The sequence below is a fragment of the Sceloporus undulatus genome, chromosome 2, assembly GCF_019175285.1.
Source record: "Sceloporus undulatus isolate JIND9_A2432 ecotype Alabama chromosome 2, SceUnd_v1.1, whole genome shotgun sequence".
Lineage (NCBI taxonomy): Eukaryota > Metazoa > Chordata > Lepidosauria > Squamata > Phrynosomatidae > Sceloporus > Sceloporus undulatus.
In genome coordinates, this window is record NC_056523.1 from 244,664,997 (window position 1) to 244,680,690 (window position 15,694).

General features: G+C 39.8%; 1 protein-coding gene across 1 annotated transcript in view; it reads left to right on the plus strand.

Annotated features, from left to right (window-relative positions):
* GDA (guanine deaminase) overlaps positions 1 to 15,694 on the plus strand; it is a 49,368-nt gene that overhangs the window by 4,631 nt on the left and 29,043 nt on the right. Inside the window, exons 2-4 of the mRNA XM_042449152.1 lie at positions 9,118 to 9,206; positions 13,086 to 13,257; positions 14,680 to 14,767. Of these exons, the coding sequence (XP_042305086.1) occupies positions 9,118 to 9,206; positions 13,086 to 13,257; positions 14,680 to 14,767 (349 nt within the window). The remainder of the gene's footprint in view (positions 1 to 9,117; positions 9,207 to 13,085; positions 13,258 to 14,679; positions 14,768 to 15,694) is intronic.

The following is a 15,694-nucleotide window of genomic DNA, read 5'->3' on the forward strand; positions in this document are numbered from 1 at the left end:
TTGGGTCATTAAATGAAGTCCCAGTGTGTGAATGTCTCTGCAGCAGAAGAAGACAGTGAAAATAGTGGAAGACTTTGGATAAAGAATAGTAGATGTTTGAGTGAAGGAGTGAATAGGCGTTTACTGCTGGAAGTGATCTGTGCATGGTTTAGATGCACCTGGGCATTGGTTCACATATATAATGGCTGCATGTGTTTCAGATACTGGAGCTTGTGCAGAGATAATTTGTGTTGGTTTAGCACATTTAATATGAAAATTGGTGCAGAAGTGGCTAGCAATTTTCTTAACACATCTCCTTTTCATGTGAAAGTCTGAAGTGTAAAATTATGATTGCTGTGATATTAATTCTTAGCCATAGACTGATTTTATCTGTAGCTCCAGATAATCACATTCTAGGATTATCTCCTATTCCTATAAGGGTTAGAATGGATTGAGAAGGTTCAACAGAAGTTCTTCTTTTAAAGAACTCAGAGAACATATGGCCATGAAACAAAAAGGTACATTTACCTCCAGAAGACATTATTTCAACAGGCCATTTAAAATAGCAAGAGGGACAAGATTTCTATTCTCTGGCCCGTTACAAACGGGCACCCTAGTACGTGACGAGCACATACTAGAGTTAGAAAGGAGCGCTACTTCTTGACACCCCTAACCCTAGTACGGACCCAGTCCGTACAAAATGGCGTGCCCTATGCAGATGGGCACCGCCATGACTACGTCACCACCACACCACCTCCAAACGAGGCAGTGCAGTTGTGATGTTGTTGCGCCGCATGAGGGCACCTGGAGTGCCCTTTCCACGGTTTGCGTCACTGGTGCAGCCTTTAGATGGCTGTGCCAGCGACACAAGGGAGAAAGGAGCCAAGCGGTCCCTTTCTCCTCCTTCCTGCCGCCATTGGGTGTCCTTGGGGCATGAAGCCCCAAGGACCCTTTCCAGGCCACGGGGAAGCGGCAAAAGACGCTTCCCCACGGCCTGGAAAGCGGCGGATCGGGGCCTCAGAGGTTGCTGTGTGGCAGCTGAGGCCCCGATACAGCGGGGAAAGGGCCGGTTACAGGCCGCCCCAAACGGGCAGTCTGTAACCCGCCCCTGTTCACTTCTCCTACATGGTTCTAATTCTAAACAGTAACATAAACACTAAATTTAATGTTATTTTCTACTGTATGTAAAGTGCTGCAAAAAGCTGTTTTCCATTTCACAATTTCTCTTTTCACCATCTCTCTGTTTACTACTCAAGTTTTTGAATAGCTAACTAGGCAAATCTGCAAGAATTTTTTTCCCAGCCATTAAACACAACATTTTCCCAAGCTTCCAGATGTTGCCATTTTGGCTTTCTCACCCTATCTTTGGCCATCTGAACAATAAAAGTAACATGTATTTTAAAATTATAGTCTCAATTAACAAGATATGTAATTGCATGCCCCAGTTTTATTGGAAACTATAGAGTTAAAGGATTAATGCAGTGTGTTATTGTACATACTCATACCCTTTGAAGTATGTGTGGAGACGGCATGATTGCAGTGACTAATAAAGGAAAATGTTTGGCATAGCAACAGTACCTGCTTTGTGTCCCTTGATTCTACAGACCCTTAGATCTGTTCATCTTTGTCACACTCCTGTTTAATGCTATTTCTGCCACAATTGCAAAGGAGGTTTCTTACACAATTGTATCATATTCTCTCTATTGAATCAGAGGAGGGTTAAGTAACAGGTTGGGTTGGGACTAGAACCATCTTAGGAGGTGTGTGTGCAGCCTGACAGTGCAAGAAAAACAAAATTTAAAAGGTGGTGCATGAGAAGGTGATCATTTGGCAAAGATCCTGCAACCTGATGGTTATGCTTTAATAGCTGCTAGATCTTCCTCCTCCGCTCTCTTTTGAAAATGAACCTCTGACACATTTATTTGCTGATCAGGGGACTATGATCAGATGTTTGGAGTATAGGGGAAAAGAAGAGGAGAAATCTGGTTTTGAAAAGTTCATATGAATTTTTAAAAAATGAACCCTCCTCCCCCTGACCCTTCTGATCAACATATCTATCTTTCACAGCACTAACTCTGGGAGGAGCAACTCAGACTATAGATGCATTAGGCCAGCGATGTCCAAAACACAGGTGTTTTGGGACTTCAGCTCCCAGAAATCTCAGCCACTTTGGCCAATGGTCTGGGATGCTGGGAGCTGAACTCCAAAAACCTGGAGGCCCAGAGTTTGAACATCACTGCCTTAGGCAAACACTGATTTCCATGCTCCCATTGTACATATTTTGTATGCTGGGTTAGGGGACTGGACTGCTTTTCCTCACTGAGGGTTTATTTTCACTGTATCTTTAGAAAAGGAGGAGGGGCTGAAACTGAAAAAGATAATGGGGAAATGGATGTGTTTAATTCTTCCTCAGATCTTGTCTTGCAATTCTCTTTTCCCCTCACTGTCTGTTTTCCTAAATGGTTGGGTGCTTCTTAAATTCTGATAGTTTAGGCAGCCATTTCTCATCCCTGCTGGACATGCTGTCAAGTTTTCTACCTAGAATTTGATTCATGAGAGAAGTCCCTAATGACTGTTTCTTTTTGCTCTTTTGGTACTTCTTGTAGCCAATCCCTGGGGTAACAGGCAACTGCACATGGCAGTTTTCTGGCTTGCCAAAGGGAGCAGGTGGCAAGATAGCATCAGCAGCTGACAGCATCCTCTTTATGTGGACTGATCAGAGGGAGATAGATCCTGATTAGATGTAAAGGGCAAAAAGTCCACCTTTTGAAGTTGATTTGGCACAACTACATATCTATCCACTTTTACATATCTATCCACTTTTCTTTTTTCCTAGTTGATTATTTCAAGCATAAGCAGGATTTTTAAAAACATAGTTCTTCCAACTGAGTTATATATTTGTACTACATTGCAACGGTACATAACTGGTAATTTAAAAGGTCATCCTGGTCACAAGCTGACATGAACCGAACATGGACAGTTGGAATGCAACTAAGAACTCCAAAATATCAAGTAGAGGGTGAAGGGGGCTTCCCTAAGACAGCCTCTCAGGCCAGTGGGCTTGAAGGAACAAGGAGAGGAATCCCCTTTGAGCATGTTTGATTCACCCAGCAGAAAGCTAATAATTGCTAGGGTGTTAGCAACTGATGCAGGCCTCCCTCATCCCTTCACACGAAATGTGGTGAACAGTCATTGCAACCATGTCTGGGCTTGGTGCCAGGGTGGAGCTCACCCAGAAAGTGGGCAGGAGGTGACTAAAGAACTGGCATCTACAGAGGAATTGGCATCTCAGCCCAGAGAGTTTACTAACAGTGTGGGAGGAATAGTAAAAGTTAACAATAACAACTACTCTGCAGCAATTGCTTTAATTTGATTAAATAAAATTGTGCTCTTATTAACTCCAGGGTTGTTGTCTCTTAATTCCTGGGGCTGGACACAAAGAGAAAAAATGGCTTTAACAAGTAGAAATCCAAAGCACGCTCACTTAGCAGGGCTATTAAAACCAGTAGGACTTCCTTCCAAGTAAATGTGGTGGGATTGTGAGGTATGTGTTAAAGAATAAAGTACCCATCTGTAATTTAGGTATTGTGTTGTTTTGCTTCTTGACAGACCTTGTACTTTCCTTTGCACAATTAAAGAACAACTTGTACCTTCATCAGTGAATGGATTGATCCTATGTCTGCCTTTTAACTTCTCTCAAACAAATATTTGAACCAACTAACAATATAAATTGGCATTTTCCCCAACTATTAGCTTGCCAGTATTGCTATTAGGCAGTGAGCTCCCATGAGGATTTGGCAAACCTTTGAAAAGTATGGGGAGCGTTTTTTATTTGGGCTGTCTGGAATTGAGCTGGTGTTACCTTTTTGTATATAAAGTTATCCACTGAGATTTGTGTGTAAAGTTAGCCACTATGCTTTGCAAAGTTGGGAACATGAAGGTTCTGGCGGCTTCCATGTTAGTGGGATTGTGGATCCAATCCGGATTTTAGTTTGATTTCACCATGTGTTTTGAAGAATCTATCCATGGTGCTTACCTTACAGTCCCTTCTGAGCCACAGTAAAATACTTGGCAACTTCACAGAGTTGAGTATCTTGTATGGAACGATTGGTAACAATGCCAAATCAATTTCATTTCAAGATCGTAACTAAAAAAATGGAAAAGCCAAGGGTATGTATGAATACTTCTGCAAGGGACTAAATTTTGGGGGTTAGGCTTCAGCACAGTGGGTAAGGCCTTCAAAGTTTTAATCTAAATTTGGAACAGATTCATTACCCCATTGACATGGAAGCCATCGGTTTCCATGTCTAGTAGAATGTCTTACAATAATTTCACATGTGCATATTATTATTGCACACCACTTCATTCATTGCTCTCCATTAGTGGATCCTTATAAGATTCTTCAGATAATGGAGTAGAGACATAAATGCTCAGCAGTATTTGTGTCTGCATGAAAAACACAGGCTTCTCTGTCCCTTCTCCAATATTTTCCATCTCACTCCCACATTTCTTCCCTTCCCAACACTTTTTGTGAGGCTGGAATTTTTCGGTGTCCAAATAATGTTTATTAAATTTTACAAGCAAAAATAAAACATTTAAAACATACACTCTTGTTGGTGTCTTCATTTACAATCTCTAGATTCTCCTATGCTCAAATTTATTTCCATATACATATACATTCCATACATATTATCTCTTTCATAATACCATTCCCTCTGTATTCCATTCCCCTTTTTCCTTCTTTCCCCCTCTCCAATCCATACATCTACCCACTCCATACACCTATCCACTTACTCTTTCCTTTACCAATTTCCTCACACTTTCTTTCATTTATTCAAACCCTCTTCTACTTTTTTCAAACATTCTTCATGCTTCCAGTCTTACAATCTTTACCTCTCCTTTTCTTTAATTCTTTACTCTTCTATTCCAACTTCTTCACTATTAAAATTAAATCTTGTTTCTTAAACTGTATTTTTACCTAATATGTATCTTTCTTTCCGTACTCAACTACTATTATTTTTTATTCAGTACTCAACTACTATTGTTCTTTGTAACCAAACTACCATATAACTATCATATAACTATATCCTTCTTATACCTCTATCTTATGTTCCATTTTTATATTCATCAAACCTCTGTGTGTGTGTGTGTGTGTGTGTATGCTATCTCATATCTATTTTTGTGAAAAGCTATCACAGCCATGGTCCTCCTTTTAAAAAACCAATTACCATCTCCCATTCTTTGTTAAACTTTCCCAATGAGTTGCTTCTCATTAATTGAGTCAATTTATCCATTTCCATTATATCATATAATTTTGTCATCCATTCTATGCTATCTGGGAAACTTTCTGATTTCCATTCCTGGGCATATACCAGTCTAGCTATCGTTTCATATGAAACATTTTTTTTTTCAAATTTCTTTTCAATATCATCTTCAAACATCCCTAATAAATAATTATTTATGAGGCTGGACTTTTTCATCACCAATATAATCTGCTTATTTAACTTGCAGCCCTGTAAAGTCCATACCTTAAAGCCCATGATTTCCCAGCCTCATCCCTGATCCCACAATTTGAGGTAAGCTTCCCTTTGTGTCCATAACACATATGCATGGCAAGTGATTTATCATTAATTTATCTTTGGCTTATTGATCTTGCTTGGAGAAACATGTCAGATGATCTGGCTTATATGTTAGAGTTTGACAATCTTTGGACTAGTTGAAACCCACCTGTATTACCATGCTGTCACAGGAAGATGTGAACATACAGATGGTTCAAACATTACCAATTTCATATGTCATTATTACAGTTGCATCATTATTACAGTTGGCCTTCCACATTTGTGGCTTTGACTTTTGCAGATTTGATTAATATGTTATCTCTAGGAATCTTTAGGTCCTCCAGCGCAATTCTGCTGGAAGTTGACCATAGAGTTGTGCTGGAGAACCTAGACGTTCCTATAGAAAACTTTTCTCTTTGTAGGCCCACCAACATGATTCTATGATCAATGTCTGGCAGATGTTGACCATAGAGTTACACTGGAGGACTTGGAGCATTGCTAGAGATGTGTTTTCTCAGGTAAAAGGAATAGTGTTTTTTTATTTGCAGTTTTTCCACAATGATTGGGGTCCTTCGCCCCAACCCCAGCGAATGCAGAGAGACCACTGTACATCAAATTATGTACACAAATCATAGTAGAGCCAGTTCAAACCTTCAACTGTGAGGTACCAGGTGATCAAATGATGATGGCCATACATGTGCAAACTGACCCCTTTCTTCATCACTCTGTTCAGTAGATTGTTAATTAAAAGGGGGTGGTATTCAAAAGAAGAAGAAAAACTGCTCCTGATTGAAGCCTAACCTTTCACAATTTATTTTTAGTAACTCCATGTTCTCTCTTCACTGCTATACAATGCATTTCTTTTAAATGGTATGAAGAACATGCTATTGCATTTTTTGCTACTGCAGAACAGAGGTATTTCAAAGTGCCTGGCTATGAATATTATATAGGCATCTCATCTTCCATGACAACAAGTTTGCTTTCAACACTAGCCATCTGGTGTTGTATGACATGTTTGTCTTCTTTCTGCTTAATCTTAGTGAGCTAGTTTGTATTCACTAAGCAGTATTAGTCATTCTACTTGCAGTTTGACTTTGGTATCTCTGCAGCATTTCATTTATTACTCATCAGAAGATCTGGGTTATCAAGCATATGTCTCTGTTAAGGAACTGAATAATGTGGCTATATGAACCAAAACCATGACAATAATAACAATAGTCATATAATAAATAAAACTTTTGCTTAATATGAAATGTTAATAGATAATTCCACAGTTTCTGTTAATCTGATCAGGAACAAATGTATACATTTTAATACTACTGGATACACTGGAAAACATTTAATTAGTTAGAACTAAGATTTAAGCTACAGAACTATACACACTTACTTGGGAGTAAGTTCCATCAGCTACTTGCTATTTCTGTCTACTCAGCAGAAAGCTTCACATTGTTTCGTGAAACTTAATTCCAGGTGTATAATGTTTTTATGTTATTGCAATCTTAGTGAATCAAAGGTCGCACAGGGCAGGATGAGGGGGATACTGCGAGCTTTAGAAGACATTAAAAATTAGATCAGTCAAGCAGATAAGGATTTTAAAATCTGGAATCTATTTATAAATGTAAATATATTTGTATATTACAAAATAAAGTGAACTAAAACAAAGGCCCAGTTTCTTGTAAAGATGAAATCACTCACTGTTTTAGAAGAGACCAACATGGCATAGTGGTTTCAGTGTTGGACTATGTCACTGTGGAGATCAGGGTTCAAATCCTGGCTCTGCCATGTAAACCTACTGGGTGACTTGGGCAAGTAGCATGCTCTCAGCCTCAGAGAAGGTAATGGCAAACTTTCTCTGATGAAACTTGCCATGAAAGCCTTGTGATAGGTTCACTTTAAGATTGCCATAAGTCAGAAACTACTTGAAGGCACACACCAACAACAACCAGTTTAAAATAAATGAGTTTTGATTCAGACTTTGTCATACTTAGAGTAGATTAACTGAAAACAGTGGGACAAAAAACAGTTGTGACTGTCTAGTCTAGGGAAGGCATCTATGGAGAGGGTGAGGACCATTTTTATCTCCTCCACCCCTTCCAAGGGCTGGATCTAGAAATGATGTCATATTCCTTCATTTCATCTTTGGCCATTAAAAAAACATTTTAAAGGTATGTGGGGTGCTGAGGGGGTTATGGGGGCAATTATGTTACAGTATTGTGCATTGCATTAAGTAACATTATGAACCCATTTGGGTGAAAAATCATCAATTTTTTTTTAAAGAAATGAGGTTAGGGAATTGGGGGGGCTTCATGATTTGGGGCCCTTCAGGCTGCATGCAGATAGCAGAACACACTGTTTCAACCACCGTCTACCCACTATGACACCCTATCACACTACACTATTATAATGCTTTATTATTACTACTACTATTATTATATTCACTTATATCCTGCCTTTCTCACAATAATGGGACTCAAGGTGACTAACAACATTTTAAAACAATACAGATTAAAAATACTACAAAAGTTAAATGAAAGTATAAAAAAATACAAGTAAACAACCATATATTAAAACAATTAACAATACTAAATGCATTAAAACAATAAAAATTAAAATCTATATACAGACTCTTAAAAAACTTTAAAACAAGCACCACACAGCATTAAGCAGTCAACCTCAACAGTTTGTAAAAGCCTGATGGCACAAAAATATTTTAACTTGCTGCCTGAAGAAGAGCAAGGATGAGATCAGCCTGGCCTCTCTGGGGAGGGAATTCCAGAGCCTGGGAGCAGCCACAGAGAAGGGTCACCAAAGGAGCCTGCAAAGGTGATAGGACAGAGAGGAGGGCCTCTCCAGATTATCTTAAAACCGCAATAGGCTCATACAGGGAAATATGGTCCTTTAAATAGCTAGGACCCAAGTAGTATAGGGCTTTATAGTTCAAAACCAGTACTTTAAATTGTGCCCATAAACGGGCCGGCAGCCAATGGAGCTGTTGCAAAATGGGAGTTCTATGCTCCCTGTAGCCAGCTCAAGCTAACACCCTGGCTGCAGCTCTTTGGGCCAACTGAAGATTCTGAACACTTTTCAAAAGCCCCACATAGAGCACATCACAGTAATCCAAAAGAGATGTAACCAAGGCATGTGCCACCGTGGCCAAATCTGACTTTTCCAGGAATGGGCTTGGTTGGTGCACTAATTTTAGCTGTGCAAAAGCACTCCTGGTCACTGCTGATACTTGGGCCTCAAGGCTCAGTGCTGAATCCAGAGTACCCCCAAACTGTGAACCTTTGTTTTCAGGGGGAGTGTAACCCTGCTAACATAGACTGAATACCTATTCCCGGATCTGTCTTTCAACTGACCAAGAGCACCTCTGTCTTGTGTGGTTTAAGCTTCAATTTGCTTGCCCTCATCCAGTCCATTACAGTGCCAGACACAGGTTTAGAACAGGACTGGAACAGCTTCCTTGGAAGTAGGTGGAAAGGAGTGATAGTATGAATCATTTTGTCTTGCAAAATAAGGACTTAAAATATGTCTTTATTAATATACATAGGAATAACTTATCCTTTTCCACCTTCTTTAGATTGCATTTTTGGAACCAGCTGATGAACAAGAGAAACTGGCAAAGAAGTGGGGATTCAAGCCATCTGACATACGAGAACTAAATAATAAGTATGTACTTGTCTTCTTTTCCTTTTGTTGTCAGATATTATTAAATTACAATATTAACAATATTAATATCAACAATACCGTTTGTTAAAGACTTTGAACACTCAGAAAGAATGTTCATTAAAGTACAATTGTACTTCACTTTTTTCCCCAGTCACATTATAACAGTTCCATAAAATAGATTGGTATATTTATCTTCATATTATATAGTATAACCTTATGTTACTGTGGAAGTGTAGGTGGGGGAAAACTGTAAGAAGGTGCTTTAGATAAGACTGTATAGTGAGACATGGATAAGGTGAAATTTGAACTCAAGCTTAATGGTCAATATTCAGTTGAAATATGGGGGTTGTCCACACTATGTTATAAACTGGTTTGCAAACTGGTTTAAAAGGGGGTCATTCACACTTGCACCCGTTTTCCCCAACCTGACTTCTGAAGGGGGGGGAGCAGTGGCAGAAGTCCCCTTTAACCTGGTTCTTTTGGAAATGGGGATTTCAGCACATCTTTTCAAAAGAACCGGTCTTTTTTTACCAGATGCCAAAGAGAACTTGCTTTCAGTTCAGTTCGGAGCACAGGAAGGGAGGGGTTACTGTGCAGGGGGTGGATCATGCCCACTCCTTTGCTCTCTCCCTGCCAGCCAAAGCCAGGGAGAGGGTTCTCCAGGGAACATCATTAGTGGTGTACTTTTAAAAAAACACTTATGCACATCTTTGCTATTGTGTGTATGTAGTAGACAGCACCTTTAAAAAATGGTATCATCGGTATGACAAAGGTGATCATGATTTGATTGACATTTTTTAAAAAACCTATCAATAGGGTGGGGGCTAGGGGTCGTTTTTCTCTCTTTCCTCAGAAATAAGACCACAACAGACTCTGCTCCCAAGTTGGTGCAAACAAAGCTCTTACACACATTCCATTTATACCCTGCATTTAAACCTGTGGAGGTTTCTTGGATGAGAGAGTGTAACTTGCTTCAAAGCTAACCTATCCCCGGGAGTTACTTGGCAAGGTTTCTTCAGAGGGGCTTGCCATTGCCATCCTCCAAGGCTGAGAGAGTATGAATTCCCCCAAGGCTAATCTATCCCAGGACATAGAAGATTTTCATACCTGCCTGCAATACTGCTAAAACGTCCCTGAAACGTCTCTCACAGGTGGAGGAAGCACGGATGTCTGGAAGCCAGGCGCGCTTGTTCAGTTGTCAGAGAATCATCACTCCCTCCTTTGCGTCCCTGAATCATCGCAAGGGGAGCGGATTTCTTATGGACGCAAACTTTGCATTCATAGGAAATCCACTCTGCAGGAATGATTCAGGGATGCAAAGGAGGGAGCGACAATTCCCTGACAATTGAGCAAGCGCGCCTGGCTTCCAGATATGTGTACTTCCTCCACCTTTGAGCGACATTTCAGGGACATTTTAGCAGTGATGCAGGCACGTATGAAAATCTTCTTCTTGGCAAGGTTTCTTCAGAGGGGCTTGCAATCACCATCCTTTGAGGCTGATTCTCCCAAACAGTATGACCTAGATAGGCATAATTTGAGTGACAGTTTTTTTAGAAAAATCCAAGAATGATCAAAATGGTGGCTCTGTTTTAAATCGATACAAATGGTAATGTGAACTTCATCAGGGTTAAACTGCCACTGAGAGATTCAGTCAGGGTATACATAGTGGGAACTTTGATTTGGTATTGCATCATCAAATCTCCCCAATAATCCAGTTGTGTGAATGAGCCAGAATATTCCTGCTCTTCATGGCAGTGTTTGCTATTTTTTTCACCGCTTTTCTTAGTTTTTTTCCCACCTGAAAGAATGTCTATTTCCTCTCATAAGTACTGCCACTGAGATCTTCTGAGCTTTCTTATTAAAGGAGGCAAGAGATGACAAATGATATCAAAATGTTACACAAGAATATATTACATGTTGAAGGTAACAGTGGCCCAAGGCAGATGACCAGGAAGCACCATCATGGGGCCAATAGTAGGGTTAGGGAGTGCACAGCAACTGCATGCTCCCTAACCCTACTACGTGTGGGCTCCGCCATGATTATGCAGTCCCACCCACACGGTTGCACAGGACACATCACGCCGCCGCTAGAGGGAGTTTATGGCACCTTACCAGCAGCGTGGAAAGGAGCTCTATTTTGGAGCTCATTTTTGGCACATGCATCATTGGTGCGGCAACTGCACGGTTGTGCCAATGATGCAGGGGAGAAAGGGGTTGCCCCTTTCCTCTGCCCCTCTTTTCTGTAGGGCCAGGGTGTCTGAGGGCATGAAGCCACAAGGACACCCCTTTTCTGGGCCATGGAGAAGCAGCATTTTGCTGCTTCTCCATGGCTTGGAAAATGCCGGATTGGGGCTGCAGGTCTGCTGGTGAAGCTGCCCTGGCCCCAATCCAGTGTGAAAAGGGGCGGTCTGTACTGCCCCAATATGAAGGCAACATCAAGATAAATTCCACCAGCATTTTACTCAAGAGCACCCTGACACTCTTTTTCCTCCCAAGAACTTCAAAAGTATGTTTAACATCCTTCTCAGAAGCGTCTGTTCTCCAAATTACCCCCTCTGAGAAGTTTTTCAGCTGCTCAGCACCAATGCTTTTGTTTACAATAGCAAGAGATATTTAAGTATGCTGCTTTCCTTGCAATGTGCAAACCTACAGCTCTTTCAGTGAAATAATTCATACAGCTCCAAAGTGGGTGACTACAGCTGTAGAGTGTGGAGCTTATTTTCAAGTAAATGCTTTTTTGGATTGCACTCTTAGTCTGAAGTGAGGATGGAATGTTCTTTCAACATGGCAAAAAACGAAACAAACAAAATGAAATATAAAAACCCCTAAACATTATTTTTCAGTTTTATTGGTTTCCATTTGAAAAGCTTTGCCAGAACAGGCTGCCTGCAAACTCAAGCTGAGTGGTTAAGTGTGGATTGTCTTGCATAGCAGGAAATTCGCAGAGCTGTATGAAGCCTCTTTGTTTTACCTTCATGTAAATCAGAAAGCAAGCTAGGTTTCATTGTGTGAGAAATATATTGGCGTAAATATCATATTGCTAAAACCCAGCTGAGTGAGTAGCATATCCACACACAATTCAGATGAAATGAATTAAAATTAAATAATAAATACTGACGAAATCATGTTTGTAATCTGTTTGAGTATGTTTTCCTCAAAGGTTAACTACCAATACTCATGGAAAGCCACTCTTATTTATAGTGCTTAGTGCAAAGCAGGTTTGGCTTATGACTGGGCCACTGCAGATTCAGTACAAGCAGAAAAGGTTTGAATATTTGCCAGAATGTTCATGAATCACAAAAGGAAATTGATTGAAATGCAGAGAATAATAGACAAAGTGTGGGATAGCAACAGAATTAGGCATCCCCCAGAGAGCTGAATCAGTATTATGTAACTCATAGATGCAAGTGTCAGAAAATAAATGTTAAATTTAACTAGGGAAACATTAGAAATTATGGGTGCAATAGTCCACACAGTGGGTTCTATGGGTTCTTTCCCCCGTTTTGCTTTCCACTGTGGGTGTCTGAGCCATGCCAAAAAACAGACTGCAGAAATAATCAAGCTGGAAACCATTTTAACTGCCCTAGCTCAGTGCTAGGGAATTTTGGGAACTGTAGTTTGTTGCGGCACCAGAATTCTCTAATAGAGAAAACTAAATGTCTCCAAAAAAAAAAAAAAAAACACCCTACAGTTCCCACAATGCTCTAGTATTAAGCAAGGGCAGTTAAAGCAGTTTCAAGATGGATTATTTCTGTAGTCTGTTTCAGCCCTGGGATTTTAAAGATTTCTTTGAGTCATTATTTTGTGGGGGAAATGGGATATACATAAAGAAGTACAATACAAAGGTGATTTTATTTTTCTCCTGCTTTTCTTCTGTAGTGAATTTTTCATGCCAGGTTTGGTGGATGCACATATCCATGCCCCACAATATTCTTTTGCTGGAACACGAGTAGACTTGCCTCTTCTTCAGTGGTTAAAAAAATACACTTATCCAAGGGAGGCCCAATGTGAAGACATTAATTTTGCTGCAGAGGTGTACACTAGAGCTGTGGTAAGTGAACTGTTGTGGTAGATTGCATTTTTGTAAGCACATTAATTTGTGAAGTGGATTGGTGAATTTATTGTAGCCCTTCTGATATTTAACCCTCTTGAGAGCTAGAGCTGCATATGCACATCAGACATAATATGTATGAAGAATATACCTAGCTTTTGAAACTTTAGTTGAGCAATGGACAAAATATTAACAATTGATATGTGGGATAAACGCTGTTCTGAAATAAAGTTTGGAAATTATTTTTAAAGAACAAGTCATGCTGAAGCTATCTATTTAGCAATTGCACAAAGATGCACAGGGACACAGAGCAACATCCAAGGATGGTTTTAGTATATCACTATACTCATTCTTTTTTTAAAAAATAACTTTCCAAACTCAGTTGTAAAGTCACTGTTTTAATGTCCCTGTTAAAAACACCACAGTTAAAGAATGAATGCTCTGATCAATGTTCCGATTAATCAAAAAATTAATCAGAACATAGAAACACAGGAAGCTGCTAAAATCTCAGGGGTTGTCCAGGATTTTCGAAAGGAATCTTTCCTAGGTATGCATTATTGGATAGTAGGGACTGAACCAGGTGCCTTTTGCATATAAGGTGTTTGATCTGCCATTGAACCACAGGCCTGCCCTAGGTTAGCTATTGGTTCTCAAGGGCTGATAGCATGCAATACAGAAAGGGGAGACTGTATACCCACATGTCCCTGTATCTTATTTGGTGGAAACTGACTCAGTTTGGTTTTTTTATTATCCCCAGGGGAAAATGTTATCTACAAAACATTATTCTGGTAGTACTTAGGGGCTGTTAGGTAAAATTAGGGACAGGGCTACTGTCCCTTTAATGATTATGTAAATTCCCCTTTCTCCACAACCAGGGATAGGAGCCTTGTCCCTTTTTTCATGTTGCAACCCTAGTATACTAAAAACTCACTCTGAAGGAGTTCATTTTGTGGTATTCAGAATGAAGGAAAGGGGAAAAGCAGTGATGTGACAATATTATCTTTAGTTACTTTAAAATGCAAAAAACATGCTTTCAAAATAGGTAAATGCAGTGCACCTGCCTTACCCAAATCACAGGTGTATGTGTGTCCATCTATCCAGATAGCAGCATCTTCCGATTGTAATCCTTTTGGAGGTCTGTGAGGCCAAAGGCTCCCCTTTCCCCCAGGTGCACAGACAGAGTTGAAGGACAGAGAAGGTCTCTCCCGTGTCCTCCCACAATGTATTCCCTGCACAGGTGGTGTTGCTGGTTTTGGTCAAAACATTTTGCAGCATTATCGGAAGTTCCTTTTTCTTTTGAAGCATTTTAATAACTTGCTTAACTTCTAATATCACTGTGACCAAACATAGTTTACACTATTCATTTTATCACTTTTTCTTCAAATAAGTAAACTAAGTTCTTTTTTTTTTCTTTTTTTACAGAGGCGAACACTGAAGAACGGTACAACTACAGCCTGCTACTTTGCAACAATTCACACAGATGCCTCTTTGCTCCTTGCTGATATTATAGGTAAATTTAGCCTTATTGTTAGCTGAAACCATCTTAGCTACCATTTTCACCTGCAAAAGAATGATTCATCTAGAAGTCTTTTGTGCTTGTGACCCTGACTAGTGCAGTGCAAATGAAATTATGAAGAACCAATGTTGCAAAATACTGTATGTTCCAGTACAAAAATATGGGAAATCTGCCAGGGCTCTATGTGTGCTTTAAACTGATCCTGAAGAACTAGATTGGAATAATAGATCCCAACTCTTCCCCATGTTATGGTCCTCATAATTTTTTCAATTTCTTTTAAGTCCTTTTCCATGGGTTTAGTAATATAAGAATTATGTTGCTAAAGTAGCCAAGCAGAACAGAAACCTGCATCCTGCTATTGCCAGATGCTGGAAGAATTACTTTTGGGACCTGTCATTTTGGGAGTTGCCATTCAAGAAAGTAACTGTTTCATGTTCTGACAATGACTATTTAGGTTTCTGTAGGAAAAGCAAGGTGTGAAGGGATAAATTGTTTTATGATATTTACCTTAGCGCAAAGAAAGATTGACAGTGCAGCCACGTACAACTAATAGCCATTCATAGACCTGCCTTCCTTGAAACTATCTAATCCTTTTGAAAACCCATCTAAGCATGTGGCTTTCACCATATATTGTGCCAATTATTCTATAACCATCATACCGTTGTTGTTACCATTTATTCACCACTACTTGCAACACTTCCCTTAGTTGAGAGATAATAGCTTGCTTACAGACACCAAGGGAATTCATAGTGGAGATAAGATTTGTCTAGAGGTACTGTATTATATGACACCATGTTCCAGACCACTGTAAGCCCTTGTCAGAAGGATAATTATATAGGTATGGTCAAATGTTCCTCAGTTGCTTGGGTAGCTGGCTGTACAAATAGCTGACATGTATGCTGCTCCTTGTCCCATGCTGTT